Source organism: Mus pahari, chromosome 16 (genome assembly GCF_900095145.1).
Source record: "Mus pahari chromosome 16, PAHARI_EIJ_v1.1, whole genome shotgun sequence".
NCBI classification, from domain to species: Eukaryota; Metazoa; Chordata; class Mammalia; order Rodentia; family Muridae; genus Mus; species Mus pahari.
This window is the reverse complement of record NC_034605.1, coordinates 43054439-43081574: the sequence shown is the minus strand read 5'-3', so window position 1 is coordinate 43081574 and position 27136 is coordinate 43054439. Positions and strand designations below refer to the sequence as shown.

The 27136-nt window shown below is 40.4% G+C and overlaps 1 protein-coding gene across 1 annotated transcript in view; it reads left to right on the top strand.

Moving 5' to 3' along the window:
* Positions 1-27136, top strand: part of Ofcc1 (orofacial cleft 1 candidate 1) — a 278420-nt gene that overhangs the window by 173486 nt on the left and 77798 nt on the right. The window contains exons 13-15 of the mRNA XM_021215991.1: positions 14824-15042; positions 17257-17509; positions 24714-24877. Coding sequence (XP_021071650.1) covers positions 14824-15042; positions 17257-17509; positions 24714-24877 — 636 coding nt within the window. The remainder of the gene's footprint in view (positions 1-14823; positions 15043-17256; positions 17510-24713; positions 24878-27136) is intronic.

Genomic DNA, 27136 nt, shown 5'->3' with positions numbered 1-27136 from the left:
ACCTGAACTGATTAAAAGGAACCTGAGCCTCTGGTCAGGAAAGGCTCTGGTGTCCTTGTTCCTGCTGTCACAGGCCTGTCACTATTGGATTGGAGCAGCTGTTGTGTTCCACTCACCAGCGATCCTAAAATCGCTTGGGCAGTCCATTAGGGACCGTGGGTATGTCCGCCGAATCTGCGCCCTTGGTGACTGGATGCTGGTGCAGACTGGAAGGGATTTGTGCCCCTGGTCAGGCCGGTTCTCTGCTGCCCTAGTGCTTTCTCAGGTGCAGTGTGCAATTGGATTGGAGTAGATGTTTTGTTCCACTCTCCAGTGATCCTAAGATCACGTGGGCTGTCTTCTAGGGACCGTGGGGGTGTCTGCCCACTCTGTGCCCTAGGTGACCTGGTGCTGGTGCAGACCAGAAGGGATTTGTGCCCCTGGTCAGGCAGATTCTCTGCTTCCCTGGTGCTGTAACAGGTTCTGTGCGTGATTGTATTAGAGCAAAAGTTGTGTTCTGCTTACCAGTGATCCTAAGATCGCGTGGGCAGTCCTCTAGGGACTGTGGGGGTGTCTGCCCACTCTGTGCCCTAGGTGACCGGATGCTGGTGCAGACTGGAAGCTATTTGTCTTGTATAAGGATTATACAAAGTGCCAAATCATTTTGGAAATCTTAGTCCAAAATTTTTTTCATTTTCCAATTTACCACGATATGTTTTCTTTCAGAGCTCATTTCTAAGGCATCCATTTTTTCATATTCTATTCCCTTATTTTACTTTAATATACTATTTTCCTAAGCTGCACACTGTTAGATGTGTGCACATGATTACCTTTTGTATTGTTTTCATGGTCTTGAATTTTATTAGTGATGTTTTAAGGAACAGAACAGGAAATGAACATGGTTCAGAACAACAGATACTTTATATGATTCTACGTGCATTTGCACGTGAAATGTCCATAATTACACATCCCCTTGCCATGTGTGACTGCGTGGTGCTATGAATTGTTTACGAGCACGTATAGCCATGTACACACGTGTTCGCACAAGCAACATGAGTCCATATGTGAACCTACCTCAGCTTTGTTAAGACGATGATTTTGGTGGGCAGTCTCCCAGCTACCTCTCTAAGCAACAGGCAGTGTTTCTGATATGTGTACTACCTACGTAATAGTCATCTTGTTTCCGATAAGCCACCTAGCCCCAACCCCAATATTTAAATAATCAGTCTTTAATTATCCTTTCACCTCTGCATTCCAATGAGATCACAGGCATCTCCGCCATGCCCTGATGAAAAATGTCTTTTGTACACTCTATCTCTTTGTGTTCTTTAGACAATTTTTGTGTGTGTGTATGTGTGTATGTGTGTATGTAATGTCATCCCCACTTCCCTTACCTCCCTCCCACCCTAATTACTCACCTCCACTAGTCCATTTTCTAGATTCAGGTCTTTTTGCACTTTTTGTTTGTTTAGCTTTTTTGATGGAATGAGTTTACCCAGAGCTGTCTGTATGACACAGTATCGGAGCACAGTGAGCATATATGTGGAGTCACATTAAACACCATGTCTGACCTTTCTCTGTTCTCTTCATCTCACATGGAAATGTAGCTGGTCTATCTGGTCCAGATCTCATCCGATACTGCCTTGTCTGAGAAGCGTCTCCCAAGTGCACATGGCAGCCTGGAACTATCTCATTAGCTTATTAATACCTCAAATGTTTTCATAACACTTAGTTTCCTGACATCATCTTATTTCACATGATGTTTTACTAAAACAAAATGACACCCAAACCATCTGTGCTTGATGAATATAATCTGATGGGCTGGACATGCATATGTGTGTGTGTGTGTGTGTGTGTGTATATATATATATATATATATATATATATATATATATATATATATATATAATCTGCTGGACTGGACACCTGCATCATGTTCCCATGATAAAATACTAGGGAACCATATCCTTTTCTCTTTCTTTCTTTCTTTCTTTCTTTCTTTCTTTCTTTCTTTCTTTCTTTCTTTCTTTCTTACTTTCTTACTTTCTTACTTTCTTACTTTCTTTCTTTTTGTGGAGGTGTTCTTCATTTTTTTAAGTAGGTTGCATGAAGACATAACTAAGAACCCCTGCCATTTAGCATGGGTGGTCCTGCATCTTTTTCTGGGCTTACATTTATGTTAGCACAGGGGAGGAGGGCCTTTCTGAGCAGCAGACGGAAGAAGAAAGTACAGAAGCCCAGATGACTGGTATCCGGCAGGAAGCTGTCCACTGGCTAGGCTTTCCATGGGTACAACTAGTCATTGTGTTTCAGTTGAGAATAGAAGGGGGTCAGTCAACATTTCATAGGGGCTCATAGTAGATACAAACAGCCTGGCAGCCTCAGTTAGAGGCCAGAAAAGGAAAAGATGCAGTATAAGGAATTTGGGAAACTAGAATGTTTTAGATTTACTTTGGAGGGTTCAAAGTGTAAACAGGTTTGTAAATCAGCTTCCATATCTACCAAGGAAATGTCCCAAGACACTTAGTGGACCCTTGAAACCTCAGACATTACAATATTGATAAAATAGAAGAATAAGAACAATATACTTCAATAAAAACACTGATGTCACCACTGTTGTACTTTGGGGCCATTATTTGGTAAAACAAGGGTCACCAGAACCATGGTGAGTATCAGGGTCTGGTAACTGAGACAATTTCTGAATGGCTAACAGAAAGTAGTCTATGCAGTACGGATATATTGGATGCAGGCATGATGTTCACACCCTGGGAGCAGCAACGTCAAGTTCTTCATGTTACTGTGAAATACAATTTAGAACTTTCAAGAATTTTTCACTTGATAATTTTAACCATGACAGATAGACTGTGGGGAAGTGAAACTGTAATGGAAGATCATGGGTAAAAGGGAACTGCTACGTTGCCTGGGGAAAAAAAGAAGAAAGAAAGAAAGAAAGAAAGAAAGAAAGAAAGAAAGAAAGAAAGAAAGAAAGAAAGAAAGAAAACAGTGTTGCAAGGCAACGCTAAGAGAGGCACTGAAAAACCAAGTTGACCAAGTAATTATTTAATAGAAGCCAATTCCTATCACTAGAGCTAGTTATGTGACCCCCAAAGATCAAATAGCTCCATGGGCATGGCTGGGGCTTCTGCTCATGTTTAACTCTAAAGACCACCATTCATTAACATCTGTATTATCTACTGTTGCCAAATGTCTCACCCATCACCCACTGTCAGTACTGCTGTCCCAGACTAGCATACCTCAAAACCTGCCACAACCCTGCTTTACTACACTGGACCCTCCCATCCCCCCCCCCCGACAGCCCCTAGGAAAAAGCAGCAGTTCAGTTTGACTAGGCTCAACGCATATTCCAGATACAGCTTTGAATTTAGTATTAGCACAGCCATGGTCAAGGTCAGTATATGAACATTTACAGTGTTTGATCCATTGACACACAAGCTGTGGAACATGGACTCAGAAAGTAGAAAGTTCTCATTGTGTCAGAAAGAAGATACAGCTGTGGATAGCAAATGCACCCATCCTGCCATATTTCCTACATCAAGACGCTTCTAACCCAAGACACTGACAGGGCAATCTTTTAGATAGGCAGCTGAGAGGACCAGCTTGAAAATGTGGCCCTCAAGTGATGGGGAGCACTTAAGCATCTGACCACAGGAAGAGGAAAAATGGTCATCCTAGCACACAGTCTCCTAGTGACCCATTTGGGTCTCCTCATACAATAACTAGATTTGTAATTACACAATCCCAAATCTGTATTACTCCCGAGGCCCTTGTTTCTAGAAGAGAAACAATATCCCTGTAAGGACCCCAAACTCAAGGCATCAAACTTTACAACACAGTCACTTTTGGATCACATCAGGCTTCTAGGCCAACACTTATTTTTACCGTACTCTCACAGTTGTGATTTTAAAATTTCTTTTTGTAGTGCTGAAGACTGGAGTCAGAGTGTACTTGGCACATGCTTGGCCACTGAGCTACATCTCCAACCCTATAAACTTTTCATAAAGATATGCACCAAAGTCTATTATAAAAGTGTGTTACTTTGCTGTAAATTTAAATGTTTTATGTGGATGTGTGTTTTGACTGATGAAAGTAAACCTTCCCAAAATCCTCCTGGGGAAGTTTGTTAGGAAAGGGATTTCTGATCACATAGCTTTACTATCTTTATCCTCACCTCTGACATTCTATCCCAGGTCTAGGGGATGCACAATCTGTGGATCCTCTGTGGCTTAAAGATTAAGTTTGTTGTTCCTGGCTAAAGGGTTGGTCCAAGTCCTAGGAAGTCATCCACCTGACATGTCCTGCGAAACAAGGCTCTCTGATTGCATGCCTCTGGATGTATTTATTGACACCAAGACTCAAAAACTACTCAGAGCAAATTTAATTAGCTCTTTAATTTCTAGATTTCCTCAGAGCCATCAACACAAATTACTTTTTTATAATAGGTAACTACATAAAACAACTCAGGATTGCATCAGAAAGAAAAAGAGTTCATATTTTATATTCTGTGCTTGTGCTGAATTATGAAGGTGTATTTTCCCTCCAGTTTTGGTCCTTATTTGGGGATTTAAAAGGGAGATACAAATATATAGCTGTTGAAAACTTCTCTTGTCATACTAGGAAGGATTCAGATATTATTTCTGTGGAAAGGCACNTCTCTGTGTGCAAAGACAAGAGTGCAATTTGAGTTATTTGTTCTACTACTTGATGAGGAAATACAATGGTCATTATTTACAAAGTCTGATAAAATAATTCTATTGGCTAATATTGCTTGAACAGTTAACATAAGATATTCATTATTGATAGCTTTATATGTAGCTGGTTTTTAACTTCTCCATCCAGTGTCCACTGGAATACGAACTGTCTTACAGGCTTATTTTCCAGATGTTGAACATGTTAGGTGTACAGAACTTGTCTATGATGGACTTGAAGGTGGAAATAACGCCATNNGGTTTGAAATTCACTTTTAAAATTATGGTAGAGATTTACTATTGGNGCTGAGTTTAGATATCAAACAAATCTACATGTATTCTCTCTCTAAGAGGGTAAAGCTCATTCCTGGTGCGTTTTTAATTCACATCGTCTCAATTCACTGATTTGAACTTGCCTTTCTGAGCAGATCTCTGAGTGACTTCTTGATAGTGACATTAATAGGACAAAAAGACCCCATCCCAGACTTCTTCTTAACATTGAGTCTAACATGAGTTGTCTGTGTGCTAGACATCTCGGTGGATCTGGAGGCACATGAGATCCAGTGTATTTGACATGTACCTACATTTTGTGAGATAATTAAACTAGATCCTTCAAATTTGACTGTTGTGGTATATGCTACATGCTTCAAACCTGGTGACATGGATTAGTAGATACCTGTGGTAAAGCCTGAGGATCTAAGTTTGGTCTCCAAGTTCCACACGGTGGAAGAACAGGTCTGACTCCCATAGGTTGTCCTCTGACCTCCGCATCATGCCTGTGTGCACGCAGAGTGATCAACACCCAACAGGGTGATCAGACACCCACATGAAAATAGTTTGCAGATCTTTATTTAAACTCATAGGCACAGTGTGGGTACATTTGGCCCTGTCCCCTTTTCCCTTTTTATAAATATCTGCTGTTTCTTGTGATTTGGGCCACTTTACATTTTTTGGATTTTTAAGAACGCATCACTTGATCATCTGGTACACACGACTTGACCTTTGTTTCTGGGGAAAATTCAAAAGAAAGCAGAACTGTCTGCTGTCTCCTTTGCGTTGCGAACGTCTGAGAATTTCTGCTACACCTGTGGTGCCTAGATAGAGAACTCACATCTGACCTTGGGGCTTGCACGTATATTCCCCACCTAGTCAGTGCTCCCTATGTGTATATCAGGAGTGATCCTTCTTTCAAAATGGCACATCCCTTGGTACGGTTCTAACTCGTTCTCTTCCTTGGTCCTCATAACTTCAAGAGATGAGCCATGTAATTGCCTATTTTGGGAAGGGAGCATCTGGGGTTCACAGACTAGATGGCTCACAAAAACAGTTCGAAACAGTAACGGGAAGGACCAGGTTTCAGTCCAGGTCCCCACCTCTCGGCCATCAAGGGACTCTCTCTCCGTGATCCTTAGCTTAGGAGTCATGCACATCCTGGGAAGATCCTCCGGTGCTCCGTATGGGAACTTTGCTCTGTTTCGTTTTCCCTGTACTGCTTTGCCAGTGCATTATCAGGCGGCTCATCGGCAGAATTGTTTTCAGAGCTAACGGCTTTTATATTATTGCTCAAATTATTAATAAAACTTCCATTATGCATGAAGTATTTAGCCAGCCTCTCTTATGAAGTGCTTTGTAAACACTGTAACTAATTAGGCCAGGAAAAGAGCAAGAAGGTAAATGCTCCCGCTCCTACTCACGGATGGCAGCAACACTAAGTGGTTTCCTAGTATCGAGAGCTAAATTGTGCAAAACCTATAGCAGCTTCTGCAGCCACCTCGGGTGTCACAGTCCAGGCAGGAATAGCCACTGTCTTGGTTCCCAGACATTTTAGTTATTGTGAAGCACTGGGCCTACCCATCTTTGCCTCTGGGGAAATTCTTCATGGTGAAATAGATGGCTCCTGATATTGCAACCATATTAATTATCATAAAGTACTGAAGGAAATATTAACCGTGGATGCAAAATTAACACTCTAAATCAGAATCATGGTGTATTGAAAGTAGATTATTTGCAAAAAAATGCAAAACAGGTTTTGTTAAAAAGAGTTTAAAAACTCGGCTTTAACTCTGACTTCGAATTGAAGTTAGATCCCAATTTTCTTTTCATGCCTCTGTCCCCGTCTCCAAAGCTTCCTACTCGCACCCAGAGACTGTCATTGGAAATAGCAGCCCAAAGAGTTTGGTGGTCTCCTTGGACTCTTTCGATAGACTTCAATTCCTGTTTTCTCATTAGAACATTCATACTTTTGTGCCTCAGTGGGAAAGATCAATTATTTCAATGTCAGTGGTGGTAATATTACCCCTAAGATTTAGCAATTTTCAAAGATCTTTTAACTTAATTAGAAGCATTTGTTGTAAATTGAATTAAACCTGTTAAAAGTGCAGCGTGTTATATTAAATGCATAATATCCAAATTGGCCAAGGAAGCACAATTTTAAGGAGAACGTTCCAGTTTAAAAATGGTCACATTGCAATAAACAGGAAATTGTTCCTTCTGTCGGCTTTCTTAGAGTTGAAAACATACTTAAGGCTTTTAAATGTGGATGTATAGACAGACATCTTCGTATAAAACATACGCATTTCATACAAATGCTTGACACATGAGAGATAAAGCAGAGAAGACAACATCATAATAGCTTAAAATGAAGTCAATACCATGGGTAATTAATATACTAACATTACTACAATGTCCAACACATAACTGTACTTTTATAGCAATTAATTTTTGATGACTAACTTATCTTTCCAAAGACAAACCTAATCCTCACATACTTTCCCCCCATTCTCTTGAACATGTGATCACTACAAACTAACCCAGAGAATGCCAACAAGTCAAAATGGTTAATGACACAGTGCCATGGGTTCACTAGGTTTTCCTTAACTGACCTTTAGAAAATTCTCCCGGTAGTTTTCAAATGTCTTAGGTACCAGGAAAAGGTGAGGGGAGGGACTGGGCTATGTGAATATTGAAAAGGGTATATTAAAGGATATGCCAGCTGATGGAGTCGGAGCTTTGTGTGGATTGGAAAACCATTTGATTTTAAAAAATGTGTTCAGGTGTTTGGGAGAAGTGGTGACAAAGAATGGCCTGAGGGCATACGGCCTTGGTGCTACTTTCTTGCCAGGCTTTAAAACTCCAAAACTGTGAGAGAATAAAGACTTTGGGCATTCTAGGTGGCCCGGGTCCAAACCTCCCACAGATACTAAAGCCCGCGAGTGCTCAGGTCCCTAGCAGAGTCCATCCTGCTGAATGTGTAGAATCTACCGACATCCTTACAGCCTTTGGCATGCTTTCATTCTAGGAATGAATGACGAGGGAAAGGTTTTCACATGCTCAGGACAAATTTAAGTTATAGGAAGGTTTGACTTTTGCGGAAGGCAGGGGCAGGGGGTGGGGGGCATGTGTTCACACAGGAGAGCTGTATCCCATAATTTCCAGAGCCATTTCTCTCCATCTAACTCCTTCTGGGTAACTTCTTCACCTTCCTCTCAAATTCATAGCCTTTTCTTTAATTTTACCAATTAACACATGTCCTATTCCTTATCTATGTCAAATATCCTTCTATTTTGGTAGCAGGTATAACACCTAACAACACCATGGAAGCTAATCTTTAATGAGAAGGCTTCTAGGCCAGTTCCAGTTTGACTCTGCCAAGTCCTATGTTAAAAATGTGTGGTGTCTTCACAGGGCCTTGCTTTCAAGTTCTGGAAGGCAGCAGAGGCCAACAATATTAGTCTATCTTGCTTGGGAATTTTTGTGAACTCTGCCGACTAGACTAGATGTTTCCCAAACCCAGTACTGGGGTTTCTGTTAGATAGTCTGTGACTCATGGGGAGAGCATTATCACTCAATGTAATGTAATTATTGGTCCATTATATGTGTATACATATGTGTGTATGATGTAAGTATGTATGCATGTATGTATGTATTTTAACCTACTGAGTCCATTTAACATTGCTTGTACATATATGTGTTTAGAGACTAGGGCCTTATCCTTTTGAAAAAGATTTTTTTTCTTTTTCAACAACCAATAACTACTGATAACTCTTATCTAGGGGTGGGGACTTGTGAAGTTTAGTGTCCATGTTGGCATGTAAGTTGTTGGTGTCATTACGTAGCTCTTGTTTATACAGCCATATCATTGGATTTCAAGGGATTAGTTTCATTGTCATATCTAAAAGATAATCTCTCTCAGCTGGGGCCCTCATACCCTCCCATAAGGTAGACTCATGCTGTTGCCTTTGCTTGCCTCCCAGAACTTGGTGGTAAGACCCTATCCCTGATGACACCATACACTTTGGACACAGGACCTTGGAGGAATCAAACTGGAATTGGTACTGGAGCTTCATGTTTGAGTTCTAACCCTCATAGTGTTGGAAGATGCTATAAAAGCTGCCAAAAAAAAAGAGGAGCAATTGATAGTCCCACTCATATGTAAAGCCCAAGAAACACAACAAGGACAGATGTAGCAAGATATCCCCAATGGAGCAACAGTGGTACTTTAATCTTGGGGTAACCAACAGCTGTCTAATTGGGCTTTAGGCCTGCTCTGTAGCCAAATCTAGTACTGTGAACGTAGCTAAATTACCTCATGACTCTCCATTCATGGGTCATAGACCCTATAGGAGAACCCACTACTGCAAATTTCCTATGTAAATATTATTCCTAACTGCATATTACTTATTTTTATATCCATAGATGAATGCATCTCTCACCCATTATTAGATGCAATATTAGAAATGTTTTTCCCATGGTAATAAGGAAATGACTTAATGTGTAAAGTGTATGCTATGCTAGCAGGAGGCTCTGAGTCTCAAACATCCACATCAAAGCCAAAGTGAAGGGTCCCTATAACTCCAGATCAAACGATGCAAAGACAGTTGGTTTTCCCGGGCTCACTGGCCATTTAACCTAGAAAACGAGGATGTGTTCAGGACCCCCAGCTCTTCTGCTCTCTGGGGGCACACAAATTCATGTCCACATAACTCCCCAACGCACACACACACACACACACACACACACACACACACACACACAATAATAAGCTGTTAAAATTAATAAGGTAGATTAAATGTATTGCCAGTTAAAAAGAATAGACTTTAATCTTCTGAGAACTGCGGATGGGGTGATATGCGCTGCATCTCATTCCTCTTCTGCCTCCCCTACTATTTTCATAATTTCTCTTCATTTTGGAGAACTCAGAGAAGTTTGCTCTGGTGCAGGTTGAGATGGGAATTTGCCCTGTTTCTTCATAGCACTGTAGGTATCATCAAAGCATGTATACAGGGGCTCAGCCCCATGTATTGGTGCTTTGTACTTGTCTGTGTCTGTGAATGGACCAAAAGTTCAATGAGTAGATGACAAATCCTGACACCCATGTACATCTTGAAACTGCCTTCATATTCCACTGCTGCTGTGACGGATGATGCATACCTGTGTCTTAGAGCAACAAAGAGTTCCAGTTCTGCACTTCTGGGGGCCACAGTCTGAAACATGCTTCTGATAGGAAAAGAAGAGTATTTCTAGAGGTGCCAAGGGACAATGCTTCCTTGTTCTTTCCCCACTCTATAATTTGTCTTAATTGCTTGGTCGTCTACTTCTTCATTGGCTACAAATTCAGACCAAGGTTTTCCACGCTGCCTTCTTCCTGGCTGTCCCTCTGGTTCTCTGTCTCCTTAGCTGTCATCTTCCAATCTTTGAAGACCCTTGTAATTACAGTGGGCTCATATCAAATAAATAGTCTTATTTTTACAATAGTCTTATTTTAAGCTGTAATAAAAATTTCTTCTGCTGCTTAATTCACCACTGCCATATAATTTTGTACAACCACAGATTCTAGGGATTAAGGCGGGTGATATTTTCTGGGGTGCTAAATTTCCAATACCACTATCATAGGGACTGGCATGTCACACACATTCAGTGATGATCTAGGAGTAACCAGAATTATGCAAAGGAAGCAACCCTCCTTTCTGATTACAGGGCAAGCTGCTGTCAGTCTCCTGGTATCTCTTGATCTTGATGGTTTTGTGTAAACTCATTCAATAGGTGACGGGGGAAAGTCTGATGGAAAGACAGGAACACACAGAGAATATTCTTGGCAACCAGCCATGTTACCTTGAGTAAATCATGTAGCTGACTTGGGCTTTAGTTCTGTTTCTGTATCACTTAGATGTGACCTCTGCATGTTCTTTTCTGTCTTCATTTTTTTTAAAATTTAATTTGACTTTTTAAAAAATATTTCTTTTGATGGCTCCTTGAAATACTGAATTAATATGTTTCAGAAAGACTCAGAATCATTGAGCATTTTTTATTTTTTTTTTTAAATGGCAATGATACTAGAGGAATCGCTCAGTTGATAAAGAACTTGCCTCCTAGGTGTGAGAACCTTCATTTGGATCCTCAGAAGTCATATAAAGCCAGGTTCAGTCTCATGCATCTGTCATCTCAGCATGCCTGCGATGAGATAGGAGATAGACACAATGGAACCTGGATGCTCACAGTTAGACTGGCGTATACAGTGTTGAAAAATAAGATGTCCTGTGCCAGGCAAGGTAGGAGGTGAGAACTGACCCTCAGGACTATCCTGTGACACCCTCCCCATGCCACACATTCCCACACAAACATATAGAGACACATACACATACCCCACATTCTCACACAAACACATAGAGACACATACACATACCTCACATTCCCATACAAACACATAAACACACACACACACACACACACACACACACACACACACACACACACACACAGGCAAATAGAAGGACAATCTCTTGATCAATAGTGAAAAATTAAAAATGACCCAATGAAATAAGTAATTTATCTGCAATCACTGTTTTTTTTTTTAATTTCACATGTGGATTTTATTTGGTTATTTCAGAAAGAACCGTGGAAATTTTAGTGCCATCTATTGGTACTAGTTTTAAAATAAAGGCTCTCATGGCCAGCTGATGAATCTTTAGAGTACACAAACTCCTTAGGGCTTATGCTCACTACAGAAGAGAGTTTAAGAACACATTTCATGCTTTTCATCTCCAAAGCAATTTGGTCTTTGATGATGATGATGATGATGATGATGTTGATGATAAATTATAGAAGTCTTGCTTCATTTCAGGTCTCTATAAAGATTGGGCACGCAAGGGGAATATATTGGTGTCAAATGAAATGTGGCTTAAGTTCAGAGACACGGGTTTCATTTAATACCTGAAGCCTGGTTGGCCCTATTCCTTTCTCTCCCGCTGGCTGCTCACCCCTGAGCAATGAATGGAAGCACCATCCACATGAAGTGAGGAGGGACCTCAGTGTGATTTTCCAGGGATCTGTGTGTTCCATGGCTTCTTCATAACCAACAGAGCAATTCCCACTCTATATATTATGCACCCCAGTGGTGGATGCCACTTATTATCTCTGGGTGCTCAGACATTTTTGTACATAACTGGAAAGAATCGTGGAAATGTTGATGGGAATAGTCTATAAGTATAGTGCATCTTGCAATGTGTATTACATGTTCATGGGCCCAACAAAGAGGCTCTGGGAAGGTGATTGTGAAACACAGAAACATTAATCTATTGAACGAAGTGCATTTTGAATGTGGTCTATGGAGAGACAATGGTAGATGTAATTCTACGTAACTCTACATTGAGACTCAAGTGCAAACTCTACATGATTATAAGGCATGAGCTGCTGTACATTGTAAGAGGGCATCTGTTATAAGACTATACCTCACTAGCTTCTCTAATAAATTTTAATTCCTTTTTTATTTAGAATCACCTAGCACCATCAAGACTTTCATTAATATCAAACTTCTAAGGCATATAAAATGTTAAACATCAAAATTATTAACTTTTCCTAAATTCTTTGAACCCACATATGGGGTGACCACCATTAAACAAATGGACACTAATATTGATTTGTATTAATTCAGAACAAACATTTATTTTGAGAGATGTGTGAATGTAGTTACTGTAACCCATGCTGTCCTTCTTCTAAATCAAGTGGCTGACATGCAAAGATTTGTTCCTAAGTTGGGGTGGGAGTACTTAATTCACGAAACTAACTGTGAGCGTGGCTTTGGGGCAGTTTCTGTGCACAGGACTCAAACTGTTTAGTCATTAGCATCAATTGATGTGAAAAGAACAATGGAAAATTTCACTCATCAAATAAGCTTGGATCCTTTCTGTTTTGCACCATTTGGGGTTTTCCAGCTTTCTGCAAACAACACAACATGAAACCTGCATCTGATTTCTCATCTCTTTGAAGAGGCAAAGCAGTGATGGAGTAATTAGCGGAAGAGATCATGCACAGGATATTCTTGCTTGAGTGGTGTAGCAAGGTCTGTGTTTCATTTCCCATGGTGGATTCTCTCATGAGAGACTTCAACCCCAGCAGTATCTCTGTATGTAACCAAGGCCCCCTGAAGGCTGTGTGTGAGTGTGCATGCATGCGTGTGTGCATGTGTGTGTGTGCGTGCGTGTGTGTGTGTGTGTGTGTGTGTGTGTGTGTGTGTGTGAATACTCTGTTTCTTACTTCACTGTTCTTCATGTGTATGGTTGAAAGGCATGCTCAGTACAAAAGTGGGTGGCAGTTCACTTCTCCATGCAAAACACTCAGGGAACTGTCAGCATCAGCGTTGATGCCTTGTTATTCTCTGAAGACCAAGAGGTCACTGCCGCATCCCTATTTTTGATATTCTGTTGTCAGACTCCTGTTTCCATGACTTATCTTCTCTGCCCATGGCATGCTTGTCATTGTATCTGACAGTCTTCAGACAGCAGCGAGCTTTGTTACATAAAATCTTTCGAATGTGCCCATGGATTCTACACTGTTCTGTTAAAGAACAAATTCTTTATTTTGAATTCTCATTTGTGTATAATGATATTTAATGGTATGTAAATGAAGTAGTTCATTTTTAATAACAGATAAGCTTAATTGTTATCATGTTTAATTTTTTGGTGTGTATGTCTCTGTGTGTTGTGTGTCTCTCTGTGTGTATGTCTCTGTGTGTGTCTGTGTGTGTATGTATGTATGTATGTATGTATATACATGCATGTATGGTGGTGGTCAAAACACCTTTTGGGAGCTAACTCTTTTGTTCTATCATACGGGTTCCAGGCACAAAGATCAGGTTGTCAGGTTTGCTATCAAACTCCTTTACCCACCAAGCTATCTCACTGGTACCAATAAAAAACCTGCTCCTGCTCTTAAGAATATATGATATTGTGGACAGGTGAGATAAGACAGAATATAATCTAGATTTTCAACCTGTTCCAGAAAAATTAAACTTACTGTGTATAATTTCTTCCTCTACTTCATGGCATAAACATGTAGCTTAGTGATGTCTGTGTGCACATTGCTGTCATCTGACCTCAGGAATGTTTCATCTTACAAAGTCTAAACTGTGACCCATTCTACAGCAGGAAACCATTCAATATTTGCTTCTCCTGACTTTAACTGCAATAGAAAGGTCATGCAGCAGAATCCTGTAGTTTCTGTCCTTTCGTGATGGGATTATTTTATTTTAACTGTTGCCAAGGCTCATTCACATTGTAGCATGTGTCAGAGGTCCCTTATTTACTTAATGTTGGGCAATCTTTTATTGCGCATTATCAGACCTGTGTCCATCATTCATTCAGCAGTGGGCATGTGTGTTGCTTTCATGTCTTGGCTCCTGAGGATGCTGGTACCATGCAGGGATGTGGATCTCACATCTCCGCTCTGTTTTCAATCCCTCTGGGTAGAATTCATAATTGGCATTGTTGAGCCAGATGGTAATTACAGTTTTTAATTTTGGTATTACATACACCATATTTCCATAGTAGTTTACTGTTTTCATGTTCCAGTTAGGGCTCAAGAATCCTAATACCAACACCTGAGATATTTTGTCTTTGTTTTTGCTGTCTTCTTGGTCCTGTTTTATTAAGGCCTTGGGAGGAGGATGTCACATCCCTTTCATTTATAGTACCCTAACTCACATGCAGCCATGTTGGCTTCAGTCATCCACTGTAACCAAAAAGAACATAAATGTGTTTGACTTCCAAATGTTTAGAAATCATTTTACTTAATTCTGTTCTTGGGCGGGGGGGGGGGAGGTATACTATAGGTCCTGAATTTACCCATGATTCTTTGCTTACAGCTGCCCTTCAGGTGTAGATGGCTGTGGATCTGGAAGGTTGTCCAAGCACCTCCACTTTGCATTGATGTCCTTATTTTCAGAACTTGAATTAGCTCAATGGCAAAGTCAGAGCTTCTGGTACATCCTTCTGATGATGGCGTCTCTCTGGTTCGTGAGGCTCTACCTGCATTACCTGGGCCAGTGGCTTTTCCTCTGGGTCCTTTCCACTCCAGTTACAAAGTAAGTGCTTTCCCCTGCAAGTCATGGGGATGTATTTCCATCTTGCTAGGGAAAAGAAAAGAACTAAAATGAAGGCCTGATTTGAAGATACAAAAGAAGTATTTACCTGAGAGCAGGGGCTTTTATTATATTTGCAGTTTTAGACTTTGTATACACAAATACTTAACTTGTGAATCAGTATTTATTTAAAATTCAGCTCATTCAAATATGTCCTCTTACCTGAGCAAAACCCAAGGAGGAACTTGGCAAATATGTGTTTGTTGTGTTTTGATTTTATAAGAGTGACACAGGCTGAAGGTATTTCAGAAGTAATGTGGGTCTGTCTGATTTATCACCATACTCAGAAAAGCAAAGATTGCCTCTTCTACAAAATGATTGAATTCAAACAATTACCAAACTCAAGCCCAGACAGCTTCCTGGGCCATTATCCTGTGGGGGGGAATATGATATTTTAAAGGTCGTCTCTCCATAAACACGATTCCATAGACACTCTAGATAGACATAGATAGCAAAACAAGTAAAATTCATTTTCTCAAATGTAGATGGTACATCTAGAAGCACATATATGGAGCTGCTCATAAGAATTTTAAGACTCTGTGTAAAGAAATGCCTATGTATATGTATGCACGCAGAGGTTTTGATTCTCTTATGAAATGGAGTAACTAAGACTGGGTTATGTTATCAGTGTGAAATTGATATGTGTCAAATAACTACATTTGCATGAAGGAAGTCTTGCATGGGTATCTTTGTCTGTCTGTCTGTTTCTATATCTAACCAACTACCTACCTATCTATTATCTATCTTTCTTTCTTTCTTTCTTTCTTTCTTTCTTTCTTTCTTTCTTTCTTTCTTTCTTTCTTTCTATCTATGTATCTATCTATCTATCTATCTATCTATTTATCTATATATATTTATCTCTTTATGTGTCTCATATATATGATATATATTCCATTATATATATGAGTACACACACACACACACACACACACACACATACACACACATACATATTTAGTTTCCAAAGTAGAAGATATAAGTGAGCTAGCCTGAGCTAATTACTCACACTTTTATCCTTCATTAGTAAAGAAAGCCTAGCTTTTGTTAGTTTTTATCTCAATAAGACAGTATAGAATATTGTGACAGTTCATTTTAGTCAATTTCTTAAGCATGCAAGTTGAAGTATTTTACCATGTGGGGACCTAGTGCATGGATCCACAGTCCTGCCTCACACAGGAGATCCAAGGCGCATCTCAGTCATGGGCTATAGCAGTAACAACACCAATAACGAGCGCTAACTTTGTCCTCACTATGTCAGGTCCTATGCTAATAAATCGATATCGTTCTTTTTCATATCCATGACAACACAAGAACAAAGCATCAACCTTTCTTTGAAGAATTAGTCAAGGAGTGGATAAAATCTCTCTCCAGTGGAATTCTTGTGATTCACAAAAAGGGTGAACTGTATCCCACACAGCTTTACACAAACCAAATTGAAGAGAGATCTTCACATGAACACAATTCTCACATGGCAGGACCCTGATGATGTCAGCACCACACTGGAGGAGGCCTAACTTCCTGGCTTGAGCTGTATTTAACCCACAGGGCTGGGACTTATGATGTTAGCCCGTAGCTATGAAATTTCAGTTGTTAGTGATGACTGTGTTTTTGATGTTGGAAGTTGGAAGTCACTCCAGAAAAGCCAGAAGCAAAATCAATAAGCTTCAGCCAAATTCTGAAGGCTCATTAGATTTATGTCTATCTCTCAGTTTTTAGAAGGCATTGACTCATTAGAAATTTCACTAGTGTATTTTGCATTTAAAATTGGCCACTAAATATGTTCTGTGCACTGCAGAGAAGTACCTTGTTTTCAGATGGCTCTACTGAGTAGCTCAAACAACATGCTCAACGTTTTATTCCATCTATCTATCTATCTATCTATCTATCTATCTATCTATCTATCTATCTATTTTTGAGAACAATGAACAGGGTAACTTGCATTTCCATGTTTATGAAATGTCCTGGTGGTACCCAGGAAAGATTGAAGACTTCTAACACTCAATTTCGGGTGTTATTTTGGGCCAAGGTTTTTCTTTGTCTTTCTTCCTACTCCCCAGAATTTGTAATAACAAAAGCTAAGCCCATGCACTTGCCGGTCATTTTGGCACACTTAGCCTCCTGTAATTCTTGTTGGGTGCCTCTGCTTTGCCCCCACAGATTCCAGTTTCACTCCTACACTGTTGAGCTCTGCTACCTGACTTCTTCACTTCATGTGGGAGAAGAACTGGCTGTGATTGTATTGGGGCCTTTGGCTCTAAACACAATCACGTTCCCCTTGCTTCTGATCAGATGGGGCTGTCAGCTACTGTTTTCCTCCTGCCCAGATGCCTTGTCAAAGCTAATCATTGCGATGGGACTATGGACAGTTCTAGACCCATTGGCGGTGTTTCTAGTGGATGTTTTCCTGGGGGTAAGTCAAATAAAATAACCAAGATATGAATCCCTGGCATGCCGTTCATCTTAGTGCATGACTTGGTTGATGTGGGATGTTTCGATAATGATGTCGTTCAGTATTCATCCAGAACTGAAGTTATTAAGCCTTGCCGCACAAGAAAAAAAAATCATGGATGTCTCATATAATTGATTCAAATTTAATTTGAACTATTACAAATAAATACCTTAGAAATAAGTGGGGAAATTACTGAGAAGGGAAAATGCAAACTAGCTTTCACATTTTGAAAATTATTCCTGTTGTCCTTTGTTTTTACATAAATATAAAACCTTTGGTAGCTTGTTTTCAACACTAAAGATTTTTTTTCTACAGAAGACTTCCCAGAAAAGAACTTCTACCATAGTTCTTTCGGTGTGACTGGCTGCCTATCTGCGTTCTGAGGGCACAGCCTTATGTAACAAATATAAAGGCAAGAGACAAGAGCTGCCTTAACATTTTGAAGTCATAACTTTTCAGAAGTCACCCCTCAGGCATTTGTTCCAACTTTTGTGATGGCTACAAAGTGACAAGCACATTTCACCTTAAAAATACAGCCTTAGTGCTCTGAGGGATCCCCAGTGATATACAAAGGTGTGTGAGGAAAATATAGGACAGGATCACAGTGATGGGGAAAGAGTTTGCACTGTTAGTCATTGTTGTACGGTTTCTTTGTCACATGTATATGAAACTGAGTTAATGAGATAAGTAGTGCTCTATGTTACAATGGAAAGAAATAGTGACATATAATTTGATTGCTTATCTTAGGTGACACATATAGCTCAGGCTGTAGTTACAACCAGGACTCCGATTCCTAAATTTTGAGATTGGTATTCCTTCCATTGTATCAAAAATCTCATCTTAAAACTTTGAGCACCTGTACTGGCTAATTTTGTGTCAACTTGACACAGCTGGAGTTATCACAGAGAAAGGAGCTTTAGTTGAGGAAATGCCTACATGAGATCCTGCTGCAAGGCATTTTCTCAATTAGTGATCAAGTGGGGAGGGCCCCTTTGTGGGTGGTGCCATCTCTGGGCTAATAGTCTTGGGTTCTATAAGAGAGCAGGCTGAGCAAGTCAGTGGAAGCAAGCCAGTAAAGAACATCCCTCCATGGCCTCTGCATCAGCTCCTGCTTTCTGACCTGCTTGAGTTCCAGTCCTGACTTCCTTTGGTGATAAACAGCAATGTGGAAAATGTAAGCTGAATAAACCCTTTCCTCCCCAACTTGCTTCTTGGTCATGATGTTTGTGCAGGAATAGAAACCCTGACTAAGACAGCACCCATATGTTATTCCCTCGCCGGCTCCTTGCAGGCAGGTCCCAGTGAGAGGAGAGAGGTCCCAGTCACCAGGGATGAGCAGGATGGTGAGCGTTGAAAGCACAAAAGAAACACACCGAGCTGGGAGTCTGGTCGAAGCAGGAACTCAACTTTATGGCATCAGCCTCTCACTTATATAATAAGTTCATAACATAGGGACGGGGATTCTTGGTTGACATAGATGGCAGGAAAGATGAGATAGGAGGCAGGGAAGGGTGACAGAGGGTATGGAGTGACTGACAGTGTCAGCGTCAAAGCTCTACATCAGCACCAGTGGGGCAGAGGCAGGGCCAAACAGGTCTTGCTGAGTCATCTTGATACAGAAGTGACTGAGACAGGTCCTCAAAACTTGAGCCAGTCTTAGGCTCTCCCACAAGGCCACAGAAACTCGAGCCAGGCTCAGGATTGTCCTCAAGGCCTAAACCAGGGCCAAAATGGGGTCCAACATCTTCTTGAAGCTGAATATATGCTCTTTTAAATAATAATTGTTCAGTCTAAATAAAATATTTATTTGGTACTGGATACGTGTGAGCTCTAATCTGATACAAAATTGTTATGGCTATTGATGTGAATTTATTTTATTGGCATATCCAAATCTCTAGTCACTTTGAATTTGTAAAGTATACAAATTCTTAGCTTGTACTATTGATCATTTTTCCCCATACTAGGGATTAAACCCAAGGCTGTGCTGTAGAGAAACACTCACCTACTGAGTTATACTGCCGGAGTCTGAGATAGGTAGTTCCTCATCTTTATTTTGGATCAGAACTTATTCCAGGTCTTGGTGAAAACAAAGCTTTCTGGACCCCGTGTGACAGTTCTCCCAGGCTATCATATTCTACGGCACTGCTTCTCAGACTTGAACATCTGTGAGCCTCAAGGTTGTCATTGTGGCTCATCAGGAAAGGCCTGTAATTCTGTATTCCTCATGGTCCTATGTGATGTCAGTGATGCTAGTTCTCTAGACCTTCCTAGGCTGGATGCTACCACTGCTGTTTTCTAGGCTGAGCCTTTGCTAGGACTAGGTTTCCTTGAGGCCCTGAATCCACTGGTATATTATGAGAATTTTGAATACTTAAATGACCTCTGCTAGGAAAGCTTAGAGATGGTGGTATGTGTTTATAGAAAAACACCATGTCAGTCATTTACTGGAAAGAACCCAGGTGTCCCTCCACAGAGGAATGGATACAGAAAATGCAGTACATTTACACAATGGAGTACTACTCAGCAATTAAAAGCAATGAATTCATGAAATTCTTAGGCAAATGGATGCATCTGGAGGATATCATCCTGAGTGAGGTAACCCAATCACAAAAGAAAACACATGATAGGCACTCACTGGTAAGTGGATATTGGCCCAGAAACTTAGAATACACAAGATACAATTTGCAAAACACGTGAAACTCAAGAAGAAGGAAGACCAAAGTGTGGATATTTTGCTCCTTCTTAGAATGGGGAACAAAATACCCATGGAACAAGTTACAGAGACAAAGTTTGGAGCTGAGACAGAAGGAAGGACCATTCAGAGACTGCCCCACCCAGGGATCCATCCCATATACAACCACCAAACCCAGACACTATTGTGTATGCCAGAAAGATTTTGCTGAAAGGACCCTGGCATAGCTCTCTCTTGTGAGGCTATGCCAATGCCTGGCAAATACAGAAGTGGATGCTCACAGTCATCTATTGGATGGAACACAGGGCCTCTAATGAAGGAGCTAGAGAAAGTACCCAAGAAGCTAAAGGGGTCTTCAACCCTATAGGAAGAACAGCAATATGAACTAACCAGCACCCCCCAGAGTTGTCTCTAGTTGTATATGTAGCAGAGGATGGCCTAGTTGGCCATCAATGGGAGGAGAGGCCCTTGGTATTACAAAGATCATATGCCCCAGGAACACCAGGGCCAGAAAGTGGGAGTGGGTGGGTTGGGGAGCACAGCAGGGGGAGGGTATAGGGGGCTTTGGGGATTAGCATTTGAAATGTAAATGAAGAAAATATCTAATAAATAAAAAAGAAAAGAATTTAAGTCTCTCTCTCTCTCTCTCTCTCTCTCTCTCTCTCTCTCTCTCACACACACACACACACACACACACACAAGATGAACGTCAAAGTGCACAGTATTAGCCCATGGGTGTGTTCAGTTCATCCTGCTGCTGTGGACCAGAAGCATGTGTATTTGCCATGTAGTCTTCTTCTGCTTGCATGGGCCAGATGTGACAGCTTCCTGAATGCTCCGTAGCATTATCCACCTTGCTCACATGGTGCAAGAGGGGAACTGTGTGAGCTAGTAGTGTGCTCTGTACTTCATCTCTAGTTCCTTTTACCATGGCAGCTACCCTCACTGTGACTCTAAGTGGAATTTGTGATTCTGAGTGGACTAAGCTAGATGCGGCTGGATTCTGTTTGCAGCCTCACTTCAGAGTCTCCAGACAGGCAAGGAAAAGACCATACTGTCAAGCCTGGTTGAACAGGAGATGTAAAGACACCATCTGCATGACGGGAAAGCCATAATCTAAGGCATCTCACAATCTCTCCCAAAGGCCTGATTGGCATATCCAACAGGCACAGTCCTGATGCTGAACTTGACTTCAATGATGCCACAGGGGAAGTCAACTGAGGAGGATAAGCAGCTGTCCTTGATTATCCTCTGAGACCTTCTCAGAACGAATGTCTGCAGCCCTTGGGGAATGGCCTTCCTTAGTCCAATCGGCTCCCTTAGGCAGAGGAAAAGCCAACCCGTCCACTGTATACACGGCAGCTGATGAAGAGAGCATAAATAATTGACTCTGATGTCTTCGATGAAATCTATAGGAAGGCAGCCTCCAGTGTGTCCATCTCAGAGTGGCCTTATCCTGAAGAAGCTGACAGGAATGGGACAGGATGAGTCTAGCGTGTTTTTTTCTGGTTGCAAAGGCATATATATATATATATATATATATATATATATATATATATATACCATTTGTTCCATTTCCACATATCAGCTCTCCAACTAGTATTTTTGAACTTTCAGAACTTTTCATCTACTTTCGTCACTTTTCCTCAGGATGTAAAGGCTTCCCAGTAGACCCCATGTCCCAGCACTATTTCCTTGGGTACCATATTTCCAGCTCACAATTTTTGGAGGCCCAATCAAATTATAATGCTTCCTTAGAAATGTATGGAGTGGGGAGAGAAAAACAATCACAGAGTTGAAGTCACGGGGAGCTGTTCTCTGGTCCTCAGTCTGCTATTTGTGATCTATATGACATCAGATAACACAGTTAGACATTTCAGCCTTCAATTTACACATAAGCACCGTGCAAAGTATCAATGCATACTGAAAGTATCACTCACCACATTCATCTCCCAATATTGTTGGGTAAAACAAACGAAGATTCTAAGTGGGAATAAAATTTGATGAATTCACCTATTTCACAAATGAATAATGATGCAAAGGGCATAATGAGGTGAAGCGGCTCAACACACAATGTAAGAACATCACGCTGTTGGTTTAGACAAGAACTCACACTCTACATAGGGAATCAAAAGCACACAGACATGGTATGCATGTTGAGAGAAGAATGCTATTTCAGGTCCCTGGCTCTTTTCTTCAAATCATTTAGGTCGTTGCTAAAGAAGTGACACTTTTGACAGAGATATTAAAACACACACTTGACCCTCCCATTACAGTTCAGATCTTGTGTGTTCACCATAGGCCCACATTTTGAAAGCATGGTTTTCCCAGTCAGAGTGCAAGCAGGAGGGAATGGAACCTTTGGAAAGTGGAGCCCAGGGGAGGGAGTTAGAACATTTGGAGACATGCTTTTGGGAGGGGTAAGTGGGGCCCTGATTCCTTCTCTCTAACTTTCTCCTGGTCGCCATCAGATCAGCAAGTTTGATCCAGCATTCACTTCCTGTCATGCGGTGCTTTCTCTTCTCAAGCTTCAAAGTGACTGATCCTGTTGACTCTGGGCAGAAGTCCTGAAATCATGAGCCCGAATAAGACTTCCCATCTTCCAAGTGCATAGCACTTTGTATCTTTGTACTTTGTAACAGTGCCAGTAGGCGATTGTTCCTCTGCTGATTTTAAAACCATTTTTTTTTTCCTGTAATGTTCCTTCATCATATGCTACTTAAACTTTCCTGGAATTTTCTTTTTGCTGTGCAGTGCTGAAGACTGACAAGGTCTTGAGCAAGCCGGGGCAAGTGCTCCATTGCCGAGCTACATCCTACCTTCTTGTGCCTTTTCATGTTTGAGATGAAGGGCTTATGGTCCTGATTGACCCTGCACTTACTTTGTAATGTGGTCCAACTCTGAACTCGACATGCCTCTTCTGAGTAGCTGAGATGTAGACCTGCAGCACAAGCTTGTCTGTATTATCCGGCATGACACACGTGCTTGTTATCAATCCCACTCACTTAAAAGAGAAACACAAGAGCCCTGTGTCTTATGGGACTTTATTTTCTCTTGTTCGAGCAGAAGAGCAACTAATAGGTATTCAATGGGTGAGAATCAAATGAATGATTGGCACCTGCCATTCAGATTATATTGTTGAATACAAACATATGCCATGTCTTCTTGATGTTTCCTCAATGGGTCCTTTTATCTATTTCTTTATCATTAAGAAAGCAGACAGAGAAACAGGGGAGGAAGTATGCTGGACAACTGCCACTCAGTGCTAGCACTGGTCCCCCCTTGGCCAGACAGAATGATTAACAAACACGGAGTATATAGTAGAAGCTTTGGTGTGGTAAAAAAAAAAAAAAAAAAAAATAGTTGATAGTTGGGACTTCCGAATTCTAGTCCTTGCCCAATTACCAAAAGATATTTTTGGTGCAGGGATAATACAAATTAACCTGTCTAGTCTTCCTTTTCCTTCTCACATATGTGATTTGGATTAGCTACTTTTAAAAGAGCCTTTTCAAACTATATTTACATAATTGCCAGTTTAAGCACTAAAGAAATGGTTCTCGGGCTGGTGAGATGGCTCAGTGGGTAAGAGCACCCGATGGCTCTTCCGAAGGTTCTGAGTTCAAATCCCAGCAACCACATGGTGGCTCATAACCATCCGTAACAAGATCTGACGCCCTCTTCTGGAGTGTCTGAAGACAGCTTCAGTGTACTTACATATAATAAATAAATAAATAAATCTTTAAAAAAACAAACAAACAAAGAAATGGTTCTCCCTCTCAACTTGAAGAAGAGATTCCTAATTCAGAAAGCTCATTGCTTCTACCTGATATTAGGGGAATCACATGTAAGGGACATTCATGCTCCATACAATTTGGAGGTCAACGATGCCATATGATGATACTGTAGGTTCTTTACAATACAGAATTGTCTTTAAAGACCTCATTTCTTTGCATCTATTTATAATCCAGTAAGGAATATGTGTTTGCTCAAATCAGGGCATGTTTTTTTAAATTAACCTAATGTAAACTTTAGGTTTCAAGCTCACATGAAATAGCCTGGGACCTTTTTGTTATAAGTTTCTAAAATAAGCCATCCCTTTTACACATAGCACAAATTAAATTCCTATCAAATCTGCTTCAGAAATAAAGGAATCTTTCCACCATCACATTTAATTTCTTTATATCTTGTGCTCATTAAATTCACGAGTTAATAGCACATAAATAAAACATGCCTTTTGCTTCACGAATTGCACGTCAAGTGCATGCACTTTCAAGCCTTGCAAGGGAAAATGAGAAAAATCTGCTAAACCAAGCACGCAAAACCCACCCTATTTCCTCTTTCTTTGTGCAATTTCCAGTACTTACAAGATTTAATTTAGAAACAAATTATGGTACCTTAGAGTTTCATGTCCTTAAATTAATCTGACATGATGATGTCTCTGTCCTTATTTCAATCTATGACTCCCTTTCTCAGCGGCTGGCACATAATGGGGAGACACCTACTGCCGATGCAGCTAAACTCTACTGGATGTTCCTGAGAACCAAGCAACCAGCCATCCTCGGTGCTCTGGTCACAGTGGTAGCTTACACTCTGCTGTTTATCATCTCCTCCTTGATTTTGTACTTGTATTGCCTCAGGTAAGGCCCTTCTATTACTATGCTCTTCAGCTTCTAGTCCTGAAGTTGAGCTGTAATGGAGGCAAGGCAAGAAGGAAAGAAGAAGGGAGGGAAGGATGAATGGACAGAGGGGGGAATAAAGAAGAGATTAGAAACATCTAACTCTTCAGGCAGAATTTCCCCTGGTTATGTTCAATTCTTTACATGATATATAAAAAAAAAAAAAAAAAAAAAAAAAAGCAAGAAAGACGACTTGACTTTGGGAGAAAAGGCCCAATTTAGCTGAGGAGTATGGTTCTCGTTTCTCCAGATAATGGAGCGATAGAAACAAGGAGTAATACCTTGACATACAAAGATATTCTAGGAAAGTCACAGGTGATTCTTTTTCCCCTTCCATTTTTCTTTCTTTTCCTGCTTCTGCTCACAAATTGCCAAGAGAAGAATAATCATCTAGCTTTGTTTATAAGTATTGCGATGATCTGGTTGTGCTGGGCTATCAACTAAGCAAGCAAAGTGTGTGTGTGTGTGTGTGTGTGTGTACACATATGTGTGTGAAAGCACTATAAAACAAATTAATACAAAGAAGAAAAATGCTAGGGAATCTTTTTATCTGACAGCTATTTTCTAGTGTTGTGAAGATCCTCTTCAGCTGAACAGCATGCTCTGAAGCTCCTTTCAAGGCCATATGAAATGTCTATTTGACTTCTGGCATCAATTCAAATTTATGAAGCTATTGCTATGTTGAACCTCATGAAGTTATCCCTTTGGCTTTTCTCTACTTTTATAGATTAAGTTATAAAAATGTCCATTTTGCATGGATATTTGTGCATGGTATAAAATGCAGGTCTATTTACTTGCTATGCTATTGAGCATCCAGCCACTTCACCATTATATAACAAAGAAGCCTATCTTCCCTGACACATTGTGTCAGACATTGGAAAGAGCAGCTAAACACTGTTTAGTTATCACTGGATCCTCTTGTCTCCTGTAATGGTCAGTGCCTGTCTTTATACTGACATTCTAGATGTTACTGTAGCTTTGTCATGTAGTCCAAACTCACTTCTGGGTCTAAATCCAAAAGAACTGAAATCATTGGAACACTGTTCATACTAAGATGTGACAAGCTCCTCGAAATCTCTCAGGAGAGAAATAGATGATGAAGAATAAATATGTACAATGATTTATTGCAGCCACAAAAGTGAACAGAACACTGTGATGTACACTAATTAATATGGATGAGGATTGAGAACATTGTATGTTAAGTAAAAAGAGTCAATTACAATAAAACAGAACAAAACAAAACCAGAAACAAATACTTCATTATTTACTATGGTGAGATGTCTAAAACCATCAAAAGCAGAGACTCAGAGTAGAATGGTGGTATTCAGGATTTGATGGAAAGGAAAGCAGATGATTGCCATTTGACAGCCATATAATGTCAAGTGCTTATGTGGTAGAAACATGCTGTCTAACAATATATGTATAATTTATAATAATGTGCTGTGCACCTGGGAGGGTAGATCTCACATTAAATATTCTTACTAAGATTTTATTTTTAAAATGCAGTAAGAAATCAATACATTTTTTTTTTGAGGAGTAGAGGGGAGATAAGAAACCAGCGTAAGGCTGAAGAAAGGTGGTGTAATATCCAGAAACTTCAGTAGGAATCAGTGTAATCCCTGATATTTTAATGTGATTTTATCAGAAGAAAGACAAAAGCATGCATGACATCAGGCAAAAAGAAGTAAAAAGTCACACAGGTTTGATGAAGTATGAAACATATTCTTTGTTGAGTCAAAATATTGTAACACAGCAAGAGTGCACGGATGAGATTAGGTTGATAATAAAATTTAATTTAATTTAATTTAATTTATTTTGGTCCATGCTAGAGTGTTTGTACTCTTCTGTGGAAAGATGAAGACAGTGAGGGATGTTAAACAATTTTCATGTTAGGAAGATCATTCCACTAGTGGAAATGGAGTTGGATTTAATGGGTGTCAGATGGAAAGCAAGAAAAACTCACCAGAAAGCCACTGTAATTATGTGAACAAAGGATAGCCAAACCTTAACCAAAGTGGAGTGGAAGGCAATGGGATGGGAGGTAGCGGTGTGCTTATGAGATGGGTAAAGATCAGAACAGAGGCAGGGGCGGAGGATTGTCTCTAAGTTGAAGGTAGAGAGTGATGAAGAGGATGTTATTTCATATGACTTCAGCTTTTAGATTTGAGCAGATGGAGGTTAGCTACAGCAGGCCACAAGGCATAGATTTCTAATAAATAG